Genomic DNA, 16,675 nt, shown 5'->3' with positions numbered 1-16,675 from the left:
ACCCTGGAGGTGTGAGGAGAACGTGCTAACCACTAAGCCACCGTGCCCCCCAACATTGAGTAAGTAAGGAATAAAATAGCAGGTTATTCCATTATTTATTTTCTCAACATCTAGACAGAGAGAAATACAAAAATGCTTGATTTTGCTGTTACATTTTTATCAAAATTTCTGTTTACTTGAATTGGTGAATTCACAAGCACATGATTCTGCATTCAAACTCCTACCCGTGAAGACACACATGTAAAGACTTACTATGATTAACTATGATAACTCTGAATGCATGCTGTCCTGAAGACATTCCCATTACTGTTACGAACAGCCGACACTGAAGACTCCATAAACCTCCATAAACGTTAAATAAATGTCTCATTAAAGAAAATGTCACCAATAAAATTTCTTTGACTTATTACAAGCCGACGGTTATGAAAACATTTTAACTGGATTGGCCTTAGTTGTTGATATAGAAATGACAGAATATTAGAACAAGGGCATTTACAGTATAACAAAACCTCGCAACCACACAGCCAGTCTCCGGTGTTGAAATGTACATTTCTTATCCCAGCGTTGCATGAGGTGACATGACTGACTAGACGTCTGACGCAAAACAAGTCTGTAGAAGGTTTTAGACAAGATTCACAGAGACAGATTGATTGAACGGCACAGCCGAGGTTCCCAGTTATTTCCACATTTCCAATTGAGAACCACACAAAATCCATACCCCAAAATAGGACACATAATCAAACCTACTGAGCGCTCTGTCAGGAACACTATACAGTACTAATAATAGGTGAAGCCTCTCAAAACAGCCTCAGTTCTTCATGGAATGGATTCCACCAGATTTCAAAAGCATTCCTTTGAGATTCTGCTCCATGTTCACGAGATTGCTTCAATGCCTCCTGATCTTTTGGAAGACTTTCATCTTTGTACCATATAAATAACAGCACAGTAAAGTTCTTTCTTTGCAAATCCCAAATATGAACTTTGGGGTCAGAGCACATGATACAGCTCACCTGAAGCAATGAGGATTAAAAGCCTTGCTCAAGGGGGGTACGGTGGCTTAGTGGTTAGCACGTTTGCTTGGGGGTTGGGGGTTCGATTCCCACCTCCGCCTTGTGTGTGTGGAGTTTGCATGTTCTCCCCGTGCCTCGGGGGTTTCCTCCGGGTACTCCGGTTTCCTCCCCGGGTCCAAAGACATGCATGGTAGGTTGATTGGCATCTCTGGAAAATTGTCCGTAGTGTGTGATTGTGTGAGTGAATGAGAGTGTGTGTGTGTGCCCTGCGATGGGTTGGCACTCCAACCAGGGTGTATCCTGCCTTGATGCCCAATGACGCCTGAGATAGGCACAGGCTCCCCGTGACCCGAGGTATTTTGGATAAGTGGTAGAAAATGAATGAATGAATGAGGAATGAGCCTTGCTCAAGGGTACAAAAGTGGCAGCTTGGCAGTTGTCTGATCAACAACCCAGAGCCTTAACCACTTGAGCCACCACTGCCCTTTTGAGAATCTCTACCACATCTCCAAAGCTGATCTACTGGATTCAGTATGAACTCATTGTCATTCAGTTTGCTTTGTGACATCATGTGTGTTTTCATGATCATGCTAGAAGTAGTCATTAGAATATGGTAAATTATGGCTTTGAAGGGATGCACATGGTCAACAGCAAGACTCTGTAATAGGATGTGTGTGTGTGTGTGTGTGTGTGTGAGAGAGAGAGAGAGAGAGAGAGAGAGAGAGAGAGAGAGAGAGAGAGAGCGAGAGGGATAGAAAGACATAGAGAGATACTACATTTTCTTCTTTGTCCTCAGTCTTTTCATGAGAAACAAGCTCACATTATCTACAATTTACCTTTTTATCATCGCTTGGACCATAATCTGCTTTACATTATCCAATCTCCTTTTCCTTTGGCCAATTTATTTTACAGCAGAAATGGTTCGTACATAATAGATACACTCTCTGCACTTACAGTTTCCCTTTGTATGCCAAAAATGATTAGATGTAATTGTGATTATTTGCTTTAAAACAAGATCTTGGCAAGACCTTTAAAACAAGTACATGCTTTGTTCAGCTGAAACCTTGTTTCAGATTGAGTCCAGTCTGACGCAACTCGGCAGAATGTGGAACAAGGACACTAGGCGATTAGAGGAAAATGCTGAGGCAGGTTTAAAAAATGCAGTCAAAACACAACAAAAGAGACGCAACAAACAAACAGAAACAGACTGGAAAATAATGTTACCAGAGGTAAATTTGATCCAGGTGTAAACAATGATGAGATCAGGGAGTTGGCCAAGGCGGAGATGAGGCAGGAGCTGGAGCAAGACAAAGAAAGGGTGTTACATCACCATTATCTTCACAACATCATGTGAAAGAAGATCAAGTGTTCATCGTAAAACTTGTAAACATATCATTTTCATCGAATTACTTTTGGATCTCGGTCATGCTCAATTACATCCGCAAACATCTGCACTCTCTAATGATCCTATAGTAATGTCAATATGTCCTGACTGACATCTCAGACTGAGAACATGCATTAAATAAACAAAACATTCTATCTTGTATTATGGACTGTTTTTTGTTCTATTATTGTAAGTGCACCTTTAATGTAGTGTCGCACTGAGATACAGCTGTTTTAGTGTGATTTAGCCCTATGGGTTTTTGCTTCATACTCTAAATACTCAAAAACGAAAAAAAAAAAAAAAAACCCAGATTCTGCCAAAACACCAGGGCTGATGGTTTCCTTATCGTTTCATATGTCACCACTTGTGCTCGCTTTTCGTCAGATAAAATTACAAACACATGGAGCTCCCTGATTAAGTGCTAATCTTGATGGTGCCTAATTTATTTGAAAACACGCAATTATGTTACAATAAATGAATGAATTCCCTGAAAAGATGAAAAAATAAAGTGTCTGTTCGTATGGTTTTGCACTTAACAGAACCATTTAAGTTCTTAGGGATCGTAGCTTCTTAAAGTCTTCTACTACAGAGCATCCAGTTGAGACCATAGGTTCATCATGTTTATATAAATGATGCAGTTAAATCCTTAGTAACAGCCTGATCAGGTTTATAGTGAATTAATTAGGCCTGTGTTCTATTCTCTGAATACATGCTGGATGTAGAGGGCAGTCTAATATGGGGGAACTTACACACTTACTGGGAAGTATATGGGATGAGGGAGGAAACTGGCGAACCCTGAGGAAATCCATGCAAAGTGCACAGAAACTAAAGCTGCAGCATCCTGAGCTGAAGATCAAACCTTCAGATGAATTTGCATAATCTTATTCTATGCAATCTTATGTATAACTGCTCAGATTTATTTAGATTTACGAAATTATAGTCAAAGTAAAACTTTTGCTAGTCATTTTTAAAGGGGTCTAACATTAAGCAAACTTAAAAAGTGCTTCTGTTGTCCAAGATTTCCACCTCAAAATATTTCAGCGTTAAAGTTTCATTATCTCCTAAATCACACACATTCCTTTTCGTCTCGTTGTTTCGTTTAAAGCCGACTTAAAGACATACACGACAGTAAAAATGTGACTTATCCTAACATTTGATAAGCTAGCTATCTACAATGTATTAAGTACTGTATATCTCATTATCTTAATGTAACTGCGATAGCACTGAGTCACATGTGTTTGCTTAGTATATTAAACAGATACGAAAGTGCTGGCATTTTTCACACAGTTGTTTCATGAAGGTGGAATTAACCCCAAAGGATAATCAGGTGTTATGTCAGATCTGCTGATCCGTGCAGAGAAAAACGTATGCATTGAAATGCGACACATGAATGCCAAGTCCACCTGAGTGTCACTTGTGAGTGATGGTGGGATTAACACCAAAAGATAAACATACATTATGGCAGGTTTACTGGCCCGTGCAGAAATAGGTACAGTTTATGCACAGCATGAACACGAAGTCCATCATTAATCATCTTGAACGTTTGGGTGTAACTCGCTGCCATACAGTCTAGTGCATTTGTTAGTTCTTTATCAACATAATTTACTGACTTTAACTGGGTTAATACATAGGGTTGGTTTCACTCCCATAAATTATTTGCTAGAATTCTCGGCTGTTGTTTGCGGACTAAGGCCACATCCCTTTGTGTTGCTCAGGGTGGGTCAACTGAATGTCATTTATGTATGTCAAGTAAGCGTGTCTCGTGAATGACACTGGCTTATAAAAACCAACACAGAGAGCACATACTGTACTGCAACACTAGTTCATCTATAATCAGCAGGTATGTATATTACTTACAACTGCATTAACTTTTATATTGTAAGTTTAATATCATTAATATGATCTGTAGTGTTATTCATTATAATTATGTCAAAATTTCAACATAGAGTTTGATATTTAAGGTAAGGATATGATCATATCATTAATAATAAGTGATTTCTGGTACACAGATTTCTGGTACTCTGGTATACAGCATATTGAAATGTAACCTGTTTACTTATTTCCATAGGTTTTTATTTTAATTAATCTATTTAAAATTTTTACTTTGGGCCTAAGAACTTAAAAACATGCCAAACATGTTACAACATGCAAATTTACACTTCAAAATCTAAAACCATTACAATATTTTTGCAATTTAAAATTTTTAAATTTGCATTTCAAGTTCGACATTTTACATGTACACTTATGACTTTGTAAGTTTATAGAACTTAAAATGTAGAATTTCAAATGTAATATTATACTAAAAAGAACCTTTGCATCTTCACACACTTTACTACAGTATTTATTTTATTATGCAAAACTATATATCATAATTTACTTGTAGTTACTAACTTAAATGTATAAAATATAACATATATATTATTGACTCGTACTTTATATCATACAAAATACTTGTACTTACTGTACTAAATTAAATTATTAATTATTATTTAAATTATAATTTAATTATAATTATAATTTATTTTAATTATAATTTATTTTAATTATAATTTAAATTAAATAATTATTAATTATTTAATTAAATTAAGTGGCACCACTATTAATTTTTGAATTTCACAATTTATACAATTTGAAGGTGCAACTGATAACTTGTAATAATTTTTACTTAATTCCACTGAATTCCAATCAGTAACATTACAGTGTTAAGTTCAGAATTATGCAAATTGTATTTAAGAATGCCTATAACCCTCCCTGTAAGTAAATACATTTACAGTACATATATTATGTTAATATATAACAAATACTGTATATACCGATGAGTTACGATGTATTTCTATTTGCAGTAGTGTTATCCATAGTAGTAGTAACATCATTACTAGAATTTAAAGTAAGGTATAGTAGTTATAGTAGTAAAAGTGATTTCTAAAGTATTTAGTAACCCTTGTTCTACATTTTTACCTAGGAGTCAGAATATGTACATCTGAATTTAGTAATGAATTGACTTGAAGTTTCATCACATTTCTGCAACTTCATTCGTACTTACGAGTAACACTAGACATAATAATTTGCATGCTGATTGTATTAGTAAGTAACTTACTAAAAAGTGAATTTAGGGTAAAAATTTACCTCAGAAATTGCTACAAAGCGGTAAGATAATACTAAGTTAAGTTCTTACTTATGCAAGATAATGAATATGTAACTTAATTATCCAGATTTTAGCATGAAATCTGACTCTATATCTGTTTTTTTTCCAGAATAGTTACTGTGTATGTAAACACACTGTATTACATCTACACACATCATAATCTATTAATTTTGAAAATGTATTGTAGTTTCCGCAAAAGTTGTACAATAGCTGTACTAAATATGATCAATAATTACTTTAGCTAATTTATCTATTAAAACACCATGTAAACCCCTCTACTGCTTAACTAAAGTATGATAAATCTAATATTATATTGCATTGATGTAATATGTAATAAGGGGTCACGGTGGCTTAGTGGTTAGCACGTTCGCCTCACACCTCCAGGGTTGGGGGTTCGATTCCCGCCTCCGCCTTGTGTGTGTGGAGTTTGCATGTTCTCGTCGTGCCTCGGGGGTTTCCTCTGGGTACTCCGGTTTCCTCCCACGGTCCAAAGACATGCATGGTAGGTTGATTGGCATCTCTGGAAAATTGTCCGTAGTGTGTGAGTGCGTGAGTGAATGAGAGTGTGTGTGCCCTGTGATGGGTTGGCACTCCATCCAGGGTGTATCCTGCCTTGATGCCCAATGACGCCTGAGATAGGCACAGGCTCCCCATGACCCGAGGTAGTTCGGATAAGCGGTAGAAGATGAGTGAGTGAGTGAGTAATATGTAATACAGCAGATAAGGATTAGGTAGTAAATTTTATGACAATGTTGCGTAAATCATGGCTTATTTATTTATTTATTTTTGATCGGTCATTCTCTTCTGTTATTTTTTTAATAGAACTAAGACCTTTGACACAATGCTTCTCTGGAGTGTGTTTGCACTCGCTCTGCTTCATATGAGCTCCACCTGCAGTGTGGTATGTAGCTTTGAACACAATAACACAATGAATTCATTCAGGAGTCATTTGAAAACGACACGGTTGAGCAAAATATCGTATAGCAAGGTATCATAAGATATAATGATATAAGAAGAAGGATCATACACTTACTGCATTTATGTTCTCCTTGGAAGCACATACAGTACTTACCAGACGGGAAGTCATAATTAAGACGTCAGGTGCGTTTAAGTCACTCTGGATGGAGAGAAACTGAGGGGAACTTTCTCTTAGTTAACTACAAAAAATTCTGCAAGGTGTTTGAAGTTTACTTATAAAAAATGAACAAAGTGTGTGTGATTGTATTTTTAATCAATTTCAGTAATGCAGGGTTTTAATAATAATAAAAAAAAAGAAGAAGCTGAAATTAGCTTCTGAGACATCATTTCATATCGGAAACTTGGAACTCAGAGTTGCCTACTTGTAATTCCGACTTTGTTTTGGTGTTCATGTGCATTTGACACGTAAATAGGATCTTTGCAACATGACTTGAAAGCATCAGTGTGGCTAACTGACGTCAGATTTTCATAAATCTGACGTCAGTTAGCCACACTGATGCTTTATCTACTGCAGTTACCAAACTTTATTACTGTAAATTAATGTACTATTACATTAACCTCATATAATAGCAGTATAGTGTGTAAAATTGATTTGAATCTCTTGAGTTTTGCAGTAGATTCGACAGTATGTTTTACACCAAAACTAATCAAGTACTTTGGGTATCTTAGAGACGGGTTCGATATCAACATTTAGTTTGAAACAATAAAAAACAATATTTGTAAGAAAGGAAGGAAGCAATAAAGGATAGATAATTGACTAAATACCTACATGATAACACAACCGCTCGGCTATAAATATCACAAAAAAACTGCATGAGGAAATATTTATAGATGTTTTATATATAATAATATTCAGAAGATAATACAATGTTTTTTTTTCCACACTCATGTCCCGTAACTCCGTACTGTATCTCATGGCCTCAAAAGTCAGGTAAGCCTTAATCCTATTGCAGTTAGCCTCTTACATACAGTAACACGACCTTGTGTATCAATCAACATTTAACCGTATCAATCATTTATTTTGTCATAATTTTGCCCCGTTTTTATTTTAGTCAATAATTTGCAGAATTTGTAGATTTTTAAATTACTAAACGTTAGCATTGGAGGAACGTTAACTCGAAAATTCATTTTATAGATTCAAATTGCTTGTGAAGTTCTAGCAGCTGAATCGAGTCTGCTGATGTCTTTGTGTCTGACAGATGAGATCTGTACGAACCTGACCGCAGTGCAGGAGGAAATCATCAACATCCACAATACGTTTCGGAGAGAAGTCGTTCCGACCGCTAGCAACATGCTTAAGATGGTAAAGAGTAATAAAAATCTCTGGCCACTTTATTAGGAATTATTAATCTTTGGTAAGAATCTGTTTGCTCGTAGAAGAGCCTCGATATTTCAGGGCTCCACATTAGGCCACTGAAATCATTGTCATTTTCATGAAACCAGTTTTTCTCCTGCAGAGATGGAGCGACGAAGTGGCCGCAACGGCTCAGACGTGGGCGGACACCTGCGCGATGGCTCACGGCCCGCCCAGCAGCCGCATGCTCGGATGTAGGCCGAATGTCTTTACTCGCTTTGTTTACGGATTCTAAATTTAAATCACTTAAACTGATTAAAATAATGTCCTTTTGATTGTTCAGGTCTATGTACATTTTTTTTGGTTCAGATAAGGGTTACTTAGAGGTTAATCTCAAGTGTTTTCAGGTTTCATTGAGCTCACGTTACAGCTCAAGACGTGATGAATTGTGAATATATTTCAAGTTGACACTTTCAAGTGGACCATTGGGACAAATTAGTTTAAGTTGGCTACAGAGAGGGGCACGGTGGCTTAGTGGTTAGCACGTCCGCCTCACACTTCCAGGGTTGGGGGTTCGATTCCCGCCTCCGCCTTGTGTGTGTGGAGTTTGTGTGTTCTCCCCGTGCCTCGGGGGTTTCCTCCGGGTACTCCGGTTTCCTCCCCCAGTCCAAAGATTGGCATCTCTGGAAAATTGTCCGTAGTGTGTGATTGTGTGAGTGAATGAGAGTGTGTGTGCCCTGCGATGGGTTGGTTGTGTATCCTGCCTTGATGCCCAATGACGCCTGAGATAGGCACAGGCTCCCCGTGACCCGAGGTAGTTCGGCTAAGCGGTAGAAAATGAATGAATGAATGGCTACAGAGAAGGGACACGATTAAAAAGTGATGGGAGGGAAAACTGGTTACTGGCTAAGACCGAAAAGACTGAAACCGAGCGCACTTCACAGACGCTAACAGGGTGACTTTAATTCTACACTTACTGTAGCAGCGCTAACAAATTTTATCATGGTCATAATCACTGCTGGTTATATGAATATATCTTGCATTACAACTTTGCTGAATTCTTTATTGATCAGATGAGTTGGTTTAGATAACAACAGTCTGTGAGAGCAGAAATGGCAGAATCCTTCTGACATTGTAGAGAAGAAACCAACATGATTGTGTCTTCACAGTTCCACAGCACTGTTGATTATTTTCCCCATACAGCACATCTCTGAGTGTACTAAATGATACAATTACAAATAAGCACTTTTGTTTCTTGTGTTTTGTCTGTACAGCTTATCAAATGGGGGAAAACCTGTTACAAAGCTCTAATATAATGTCCTGGACGGATGTCGTGACAGCATGGCATAATGAAGTGGCCAATTACAATTATCCCACAGGGTCCGCCAACGGAAAGCCCATCGGTCACTACACACAGGTCAGTTAGTTGTGTGTAAAAAAGAAAATTTTTTTTAAATGACAGCACTTTCCTGGCAGGATTCATTTAATTCAGTGACTAAATTTGGTTGAAGGAATAAAATGAAACCTTAATCTTTAAACCTTAAAATGAATCATAAACTTTAATAGGAATATTTAACATTCGTTCATTCATCAATTCTTTAATTATTTGGGAATTTCAATTTTATATTCAGTTTAATAATGTGACATTTCTTTTGGACCATTTTGTTACTTTTTCCTACAAGCGAGCATTTTAAAATCAACTCACATCTTTCCATTGTTGTTCCTCCCGTTTTTTTCTTCAAGTGTGTGCGTGATCCATCGTGTGGTGCAACCTCTGTTCTTATTAGTCGTAGTGAATAAGGAGGAATAGTGGTGCAATGCTGTTTTTGAGAACCGGATCGATTTTAACACAATGTTTTGTGTACCTCTGACTTTTCCAGCACTCTTAGTACACCTCAGAAGGGTCCTGACTTACAAAACTCAGAAATAACATCCTATTAGATTCCCTGCTACTAAACAAATCATAGCACACAATAATCTGCTTTAATCACTCCATCTAGGATTTTGTGATTGCTTGCAATTTTTAAAATGGACGCAGATTTGGGTCCAGACGCCTCGTGTGACATCATTGCTACACTCATTCACCCAAATCCCTCCTCCTTCACATGCATCGACACATAAGTACTGTACAACTCTCATAGAAAGTCATTACATAAGTGTCTTCACTGGTACGAGTTTAAAAGAAGAATCCTGTACTTGCGATTTCACCAGTTTTTTTTTTTCGGTGCAACGATCAGAAAAAATCTGCAATTCTGTGTTCCATATTTGAAGTATTATACTCAATTGTTAAACTTATAATGACAGCTGTAGTATGTTTCTGATTACAGGTGATTTGGTTTGGCTCGTACGAGGTCGGCTGCGGCGTGGCAAAGTGCGGGAGTGCATATTTCTACGACTGCCAGTATTACCGAGCGTAAGTTCCTCTTTTCACAAGAGGCCGTACACACACAGTTCGATATGATGGAGCGTTCTCACAAGGGCTCAATTGTAACTTTCGTACCTAATCAGCTTTGTTTGTCTTTTGCAAACAGAGGGAACTACAGAAGAGTGCCTCCGTACTCTTTGGGAGAACCCTGCTCGGCCTGTCCGGATGACTGTGATGACAAACTATGCAGTGAGTAACCTGTCGTTATCTCCTTATATCACTGGACAAACATTACACCCAGTCAACAGAACACTTCAAAACTATACAGTGCTTTGATGTAAAGACGTATATATAAATTTGTTGAAGTGATTTTTTTTTCTTGATCTTTTATTTCTAGCCAATCCTTGCCCTTATGTCGACACCTTCGCCAATTGCCCTGCCTTGAAAACAAAGGGCCCGTGCAGCGACTACATGAAAGAATGGTGCACGGCTCAGTGCTTCTGTCCCACCGAGATCATTCCTACAAACTAGAAAAAGAAGACAGGATGCACTGCAAATCTGTTTTCAACTCCCAGTCTGTCATCCCTTTGTCATTTTCTCTCAAGCAATCAGGATATTTTTATACTTTATTTGCTGTAGTGAATAACGTGAATAGGACTGTACTTTCAGTGGATTATCACTTGTCACCCCTAATGAGATTATAAGTAAAAACTTGTACACAAAGCATTAAAATGTGACCAAGATTTGATTTGAAATTATTTAGAAATTCTAACTTTTAAACTTTTAAAAGTCTTCTTTGATGAATGGTTTCCAACATTAAACCTAATGCAGTTCAACAAGCTACCTAGTGATATTTGTGCAGTGGGAGTGATGCAGCGGCGCTTTAGTCTTTTAGTCTGTCCAACTCTCTAATCTCTTGCTCAATCAGATCAGCTTCCAAAGCTTCACCTTTCATCTCAATGCCACGTACGCTCGTCATCTCGGTGGAGTTTGTCCTTCTTAATACTTATAATAAAAACAAACACACCTTTCAGATTTATTTTTATTTATGTTTGTAGGCAGTTTTACATGCAGGAACATTGTGTTCTCAGTGAAGTCGGTTATTACTGTGTAATTGAGGTATAATAATATATTGCAGTACAGCAGACAGACAGCAGATGTCACTATTGCACAATAATAGGATTCAGAAGCTCATTTAGACTAAAAATAAGTGCACTTACATGAGACTTTTACATATATTACAATTTACACTGTTAAGGCTGTTACAGGTGTTTGTTTTTCCAGCACACAAAGTTTCTGCATCCCCTTTTTGTGTAAAAACAACCCAGTCCACCTTATGGTTCATGAACAGATTAATAAATCTAATTAAACTATTAAAAATATATGTACATTAGACACATATGTACTATCGTACTTACTCATGAGAAGCCTGTTAGTAATGTATGTAAACATCACAAACATTGTGAAGCAGCTGGACTTAAGTATCATTTATGCTTATTATTATATTATTATATTGTGCTGTAAATTAAGAACAATGCATATTTATTATTGGTATCATTTTAAATACATTTTACTAGAATTAAACCTTGGAAAAACAAAATATAATGTAACGGTGAATTGTTATTCAATTCAATTCAATTCAAATGTATTTGTATAGCACATTTAACAATTGACATCGTCTCAAAGCCACTTTACAGAACATAAACATAGAACAAAAGGTTATTATAAAGAATAATGGAAAGATTAATAGAATACAAAAATACAAGATTAATATTAGATATATTTAAGGTTAGGGGGGCACGGTGGCTTAGTGGTTAGCACGTTCGCCTCACACCTCCAGGGTTGGGGGTTCGATTCCCGCCTCCACCTTGTGTGTGTGGAGTTTGCATGTTCTCCCCGTGCCTCGGGGGTTTCCTCCGGGTACTCCGGTTTCCTCCCCCGGTCCAAAGACATGCATGGAAGGTTGACTGGCATCTCTGGAAAATTGTCCGTAGTGTGTGATTGCGTGAGTGAATGAGAGAGTGTGTGTGCCCTGCGATGGGTTGGCACTCCATCCAGGGTGTATCCTGCCTTTATGCCCGATTACCCCTGAGATTGGCACAGGCTCCCCGTGACCCGAGGTAGTTCGGATAAGCGGTAGAAAATGAATGAATGAATATTTAAGGTTGTCTATGGGGTATAAGCACTCTATAAAAACAGAGTATAAATACAGAGACAGTTCTGTCTTAAAAAAGACAAACAAACAAACTAAAAAGACTGTAGACATACATATTGCTCATATTTTCTCTAGATAGCCAGAAACATGTAAACATGATTTGTGCTGCAGCGCCACCTTCTGGCCAATCAGAAAAAAAAGAAGTAAAAACAACAACAATCAAAAACAAGAAGAACAATGATCTGTATAAATGAGTTATTGAAGATGAATGAATTAAGTTATAGTATTAGTAAAGTATATTAACAAAAATAACTGTTCCAAGCATTAGTGCATGGGCTAAAAATAAAGAACAACACATTGTATCACTGATTACATGCAATCTTTAAAAACCAATGCGCTATATATTTTTCGCATTGAATTGTGTGATATCATGGGCACACACACACACACACACACACACAAGAAATCACCGGCTATGTTACTGACAAAACCTCCTAAAACAGTGCACTGAACACACTTGGTTTCCAACTAACTCAAACTAAGATAACAAACCGAACCCCTTGTCCAATTCTGATTGGCTAACCCTGACTCAAGGGAGCCTATCCATGCTCTTGAAAGCCTTAAGGAGGCGGGATCAACATCGCACACTCGCGTACTAGACAGTACGTCTAAACAGAACGCTGATGATTGGAGGGCGTTTAAGCGTGTCGCCATGACGACGCCCGAGCTCGCGTACTAACATACTAAAGAGTATGTAGGTTTAAAGCGGGGGGCAGAATTCGGGTCCGTACTTTTTTCAGCGGTAGAACGACATGTCAAAACTTTCTGTGTTGACAGAACGAACGCAGAACGTTGACAGAAAAAAACGCTTAAACTCAAAAAGCCTGAAAAGTCGAATCCGTGTTTGATTCTCGGTCTAAAGTTGTTAGCGCGAGCGCGCGCGCGAGACCTTTTTTCTGAGTTTATTTCCTGGTAAGTTTTTCTTTTGCTAACTGGCTGTCGTGCTAAAAAAAAAAACATTCACCTTGCGTGTAAAAATACGAACCAGAGCGTATTTTATATCTCGTGGTAACTCATTAAAGTCCCAAAAAGCTCTTATTAGACGACTAAAGGCGTGTTTGTTGGTGTTGTTTTTGTTTGTTAGCTAACTGGCTAATTAACGGAGGCTAAGCTTTAATTTTGTTTAATTTATTTTTTATTTTTTCTATTTATAAAAGAATTTCAGTATCCGAATAGTCAATGAATCAGCCTGACAAACGTATAAATGATTAAAATGACCGATAATTAGATAATTAGATTAAAATGAATGATAAACCGTTAATTATTATCAAATAGTAGGTAAGCAGGTAAGAGAATTAACGAGCGTTTGTTTATATGTCCTCGTGCGTTTCGGACACGAATCGGTGTGGAAACGGGATGTTTATGATGCGTTAATTCAGCAGATGGCAGTAGCACGGAGGTCTGTCCTCACCCTGGATGTGATGCTGAAACAATAAGGCTCGCAACCAGCACGAGCAAGCAGTGTGTGTGTGTGTGTGTGTGTGTGTGTGGAGTCCAGATGCGGCCGCACGCGCCAGAGGTCGCTCCCGTTATCGCCGATGTGAGTGAGCGCGAGCGCCTCGAAAGCGCCTCGGTAGTGAAACTGGCTCATCTGTAAAATCAAGCACAACGGACTCGGAGACTCGTCCGCGCGCAGCCGTGTGTCAGCGTCAACCAGCGCTCATGGCGGAGTTCACGGAGAAACCAGGAAGCGCCGACGCTGGAACACAGCGCGAGCTCTCGGGCTCGGTGTCGGTATTAAACGGCGATTGTGGACTTGCACCAGATCTGTCTGGATCAACCGGAGCGGATAACGCATCAGACAGCAAACCTGGGATACCCAGAAAGGCCAGCATCATCAAGGTGGGTACATGACGTGCCATTTTGTTTTGGTTGCTATTACTATCATCATCATCATCATTATCATCATCATCATTATTAATTACTTTTAATTGCTGTCGTTCTGAAGGGCTTCACGAAGCTACACATGAGTGTGTGAACGATTTCTATAACAAACTGATCTCAATGTCCCAGTATACAATAAATAAAGCTCTATTAATGAAAGATGTGTAGTTAAGGATTAAGGACGGCGTGCTGTTGGAGGAAAATAATCACCGACCCTGCGGTGGCCTGCCTGCTGCAAGGAGTTCATGTTACACCACACAGGTTTATTACATATCTATAAGCGCGGTATAAGTACAGTTCATCCTGACAATAAAGCGTTCTGCGATTACGGTCCGTTTATAGTTCCGTTCTATTTATAGGACTTTCTAGAACATCCACAGAACAAGTTCCTGTAATCACTTAAGTCACGACGTCGTTTCTTCACCAGACTCTTGTTTTTTCTCATTTGAACTTAATATGACTAATCCCCGCCAGCACATAGCGCTCCATCATGAAGAAGGACGCCAGAAGACACTGGAGAGTCCTTCCATAAACGTCAAAAACCGTCCTCCAATACGAGTTCCTGCGAACCAGCTGTTACTTAGAAACTTAGCTTAGAAAAGCTGATGCGTTCAATTTAAAGCAAACACGTTATTATAAATGTTAAACAGTGCAGTCGCTTAAAGAAATCTGAATCCCGTCTAGCGTTATGTTCTGTCTGCGTTTCGAAAGATCACGTAAATCCTGATTTATTTTTTCTTTCTTCCTTTTGGTCGCTAGTGTCATAGCAGCACTGTCGCTCTTAAACTTCAGCATTCAGTGATCTCACTCATCCTAACGCTCATAAAACAAGATTGACTCTACAAATGTGAGGTTTTGGATTTCGGACATCTCTTCGGAACCATCGTTCTTTTAAAAAATGTGTATCAGTCAACCACTAATTTTAATACGGTGCTCTGTTTCACATCAGCGAACGCAAAGAAACGTTTTCCCTCGTCATTATCAGTATTAATGTTTACCTAGGCGGCTCTGCATAAAATTTACTAACGGTTCACAGCACTAAATGTCACAAGCTGCACAAATACAAGCGTACATCTGACCAGACCAGGAGAGTTTGTGCTGTATCTTTACGAGTCAGTTTACCAGGCTTAGATGTATGGTCATTAATGATGATGATGATGATGATGAGCAAGAATTGCATTATATACATGAACATGCTGAATCATTGTGTCCATAGTTCACGTGTACTGGATCTCAGGCTTAACAGTTGGTGCAGTTTAACCCTTTTCTGTACAACACACACACACACACACACACACACTCACTGAACTGTTTATTTAAGGCTGTAAATCTCCCCTGAACCACTCCAGCGCTATATAGACCATCAAGGTTTTTTTTTTTTATTACCCCGTTAAGTGTTGCTCCCAATCCAATATCACTGACAGTGACGAACGATTAGACACAAAAAGTAATCAAGTCTTTAAAGAAAATAAGTTCTTACTTCCTAAGAAGTCAGACATGTTACTTCAGAGCCAAGCTGCATAACTAATACACATCTAAATTTACTTTTAAGTACCAATATAAATTGTAGATGAACAGAATTGATTTGTTTTCCAATTATTTTTATGTATCGACTGCAAACCTTTTTTTATATATATATTATATAATATAATTTATAATATTGATGTAATAAGGTGATCGCTCATTTGAACAAGTTCATCATTCTGTATTTTCTAAACGATTCAGCGAGAAGGTGATGAAGTGGTAAACCTCATGTCCCTGTGGTACTACAGGGGAATGCCACCGCCTCGCTAGAGAAATCTGGCACAAGCACTTCTTCTCGATCAGCTCATGGTTTTGAGTGACGTTCAGTAGGTCCACTATGCAGACAGGAACCACACAGGTCAACACAGGCCACGAGCAGAATGTCACAAGGAAGTGGTGAAACAATGAGCGCAGGAAATACAGAAACACAGGAAAAGGACTTCATTTTTTTTGTTGTTGTTGTTTTTTTTCTTTGGTTAAATCATAAGGGAAAGTACGACTCCAAACATCACAAGGTTAAAAACGATCTTGCTTGCTGTGTGGAACAGCGTGTGGTAAAATGAGGATTTTTTTCCGCACAGTTCTCAGAGTCACTGCTCAGTCGACAAGATTGCGAGCTACACAAAACACCTGAACTGTCACGTTGTCACGCTTTTGCTCATCAGCTAAAAGTTTCCATCTGATACGCGTTTGATTCCTGCTACACTGTACGTCGTTGAGACACTTTCTCTGCAGTAATCGCTGAGACAGGAAACGTTGCTTTACTTCCTCATAACGACAAACCCATCAGTTTCACCTGTTCACCCTTGAAATAGTAAACTTCACCATGAGGTTTCACCACTATTTTTTTTTTTAACAATTTATCAATACATCCAT

At 38.3% G+C, this 16,675-nt stretch overlaps 2 protein-coding genes across 2 annotated transcripts in view; both read left to right on the top strand.

The window, feature by feature from the left end:
- The first annotated feature begins 4,145 nt into the window (after nucleotides 1-4,145).
- Nucleotides 4,146-11,015, top strand: LOC132840501 (cysteine-rich venom protein). Its single transcript, XM_060862181.1, has 9 exons — nucleotides 4,146-4,234; nucleotides 6,362-6,440; nucleotides 7,445-7,448; nucleotides 7,717-7,820; nucleotides 7,975-8,065; nucleotides 9,086-9,228; nucleotides 10,139-10,224; nucleotides 10,343-10,425; nucleotides 10,574-11,015. Exons 1-9 carry the CDS (start codon nucleotides 4,161-4,163, stop codon nucleotides 10,705-10,707), a joined length of 798 nt encoding a protein of 265 aa, XP_060718164.1. The 5' UTR covers nucleotides 4,146-4,160; the 3' UTR covers nucleotides 10,708-11,015.
- A 2,111-nt stretch (nucleotides 11,016-13,126) lies between these two features.
- The window catches only part of LOC132839972 (inactive phospholipase C-like protein 2), a 43,662-nt gene continuing 40,113 nt past the window's right edge, over nucleotides 13,127-16,675 (top strand). Inside the window, exons 1-2 of the mRNA XM_060861203.1 lie at nucleotides 13,127-13,303; nucleotides 13,890-14,233. Coding sequence (XP_060717186.1) covers nucleotides 14,054-14,233 — 180 coding nt within the window. The 5' untranslated portion in view covers nucleotides 13,127-13,303; nucleotides 13,890-14,053. The remainder of the gene's footprint in view (nucleotides 13,304-13,889; nucleotides 14,234-16,675) is intronic.

The sequence above is a fragment of the Tachysurus vachellii genome, chromosome 25 (genome assembly GCF_030014155.1).
Source record: "Tachysurus vachellii isolate PV-2020 chromosome 25, HZAU_Pvac_v1, whole genome shotgun sequence".
Classification (NCBI taxonomy): domain Eukaryota; kingdom Metazoa; phylum Chordata; class Actinopteri; order Siluriformes; family Bagridae; genus Tachysurus; species Tachysurus vachellii.
This window is presented reverse-complemented; position numbering and strand designations above follow the sequence as displayed.

Bases quoted from the DNA above. Each gene is read 5' to 3' on its own strand.
- LOC132840501 (XM_060862181.1), top strand. From the start codon at position 4,161: ATGACACTGGCTTATAAAAACCAACACAGAGAGCACATACTGTACTGC. The intron at 7,821-7,974 runs GTAAAGAGTAAT...TTTCTCCTGCAG, and splicing joins CTAGCAACATGCTTAAGATG to AGATGGAGCGACGAAGTGGC. The intron at 8,066-9,085 runs GTAGGCCGAATG...TTGTCTGTACAG, and splicing joins CAGCAGCCGCATGCTCGGAT to CTTATCAAATGGGGGAAAAC.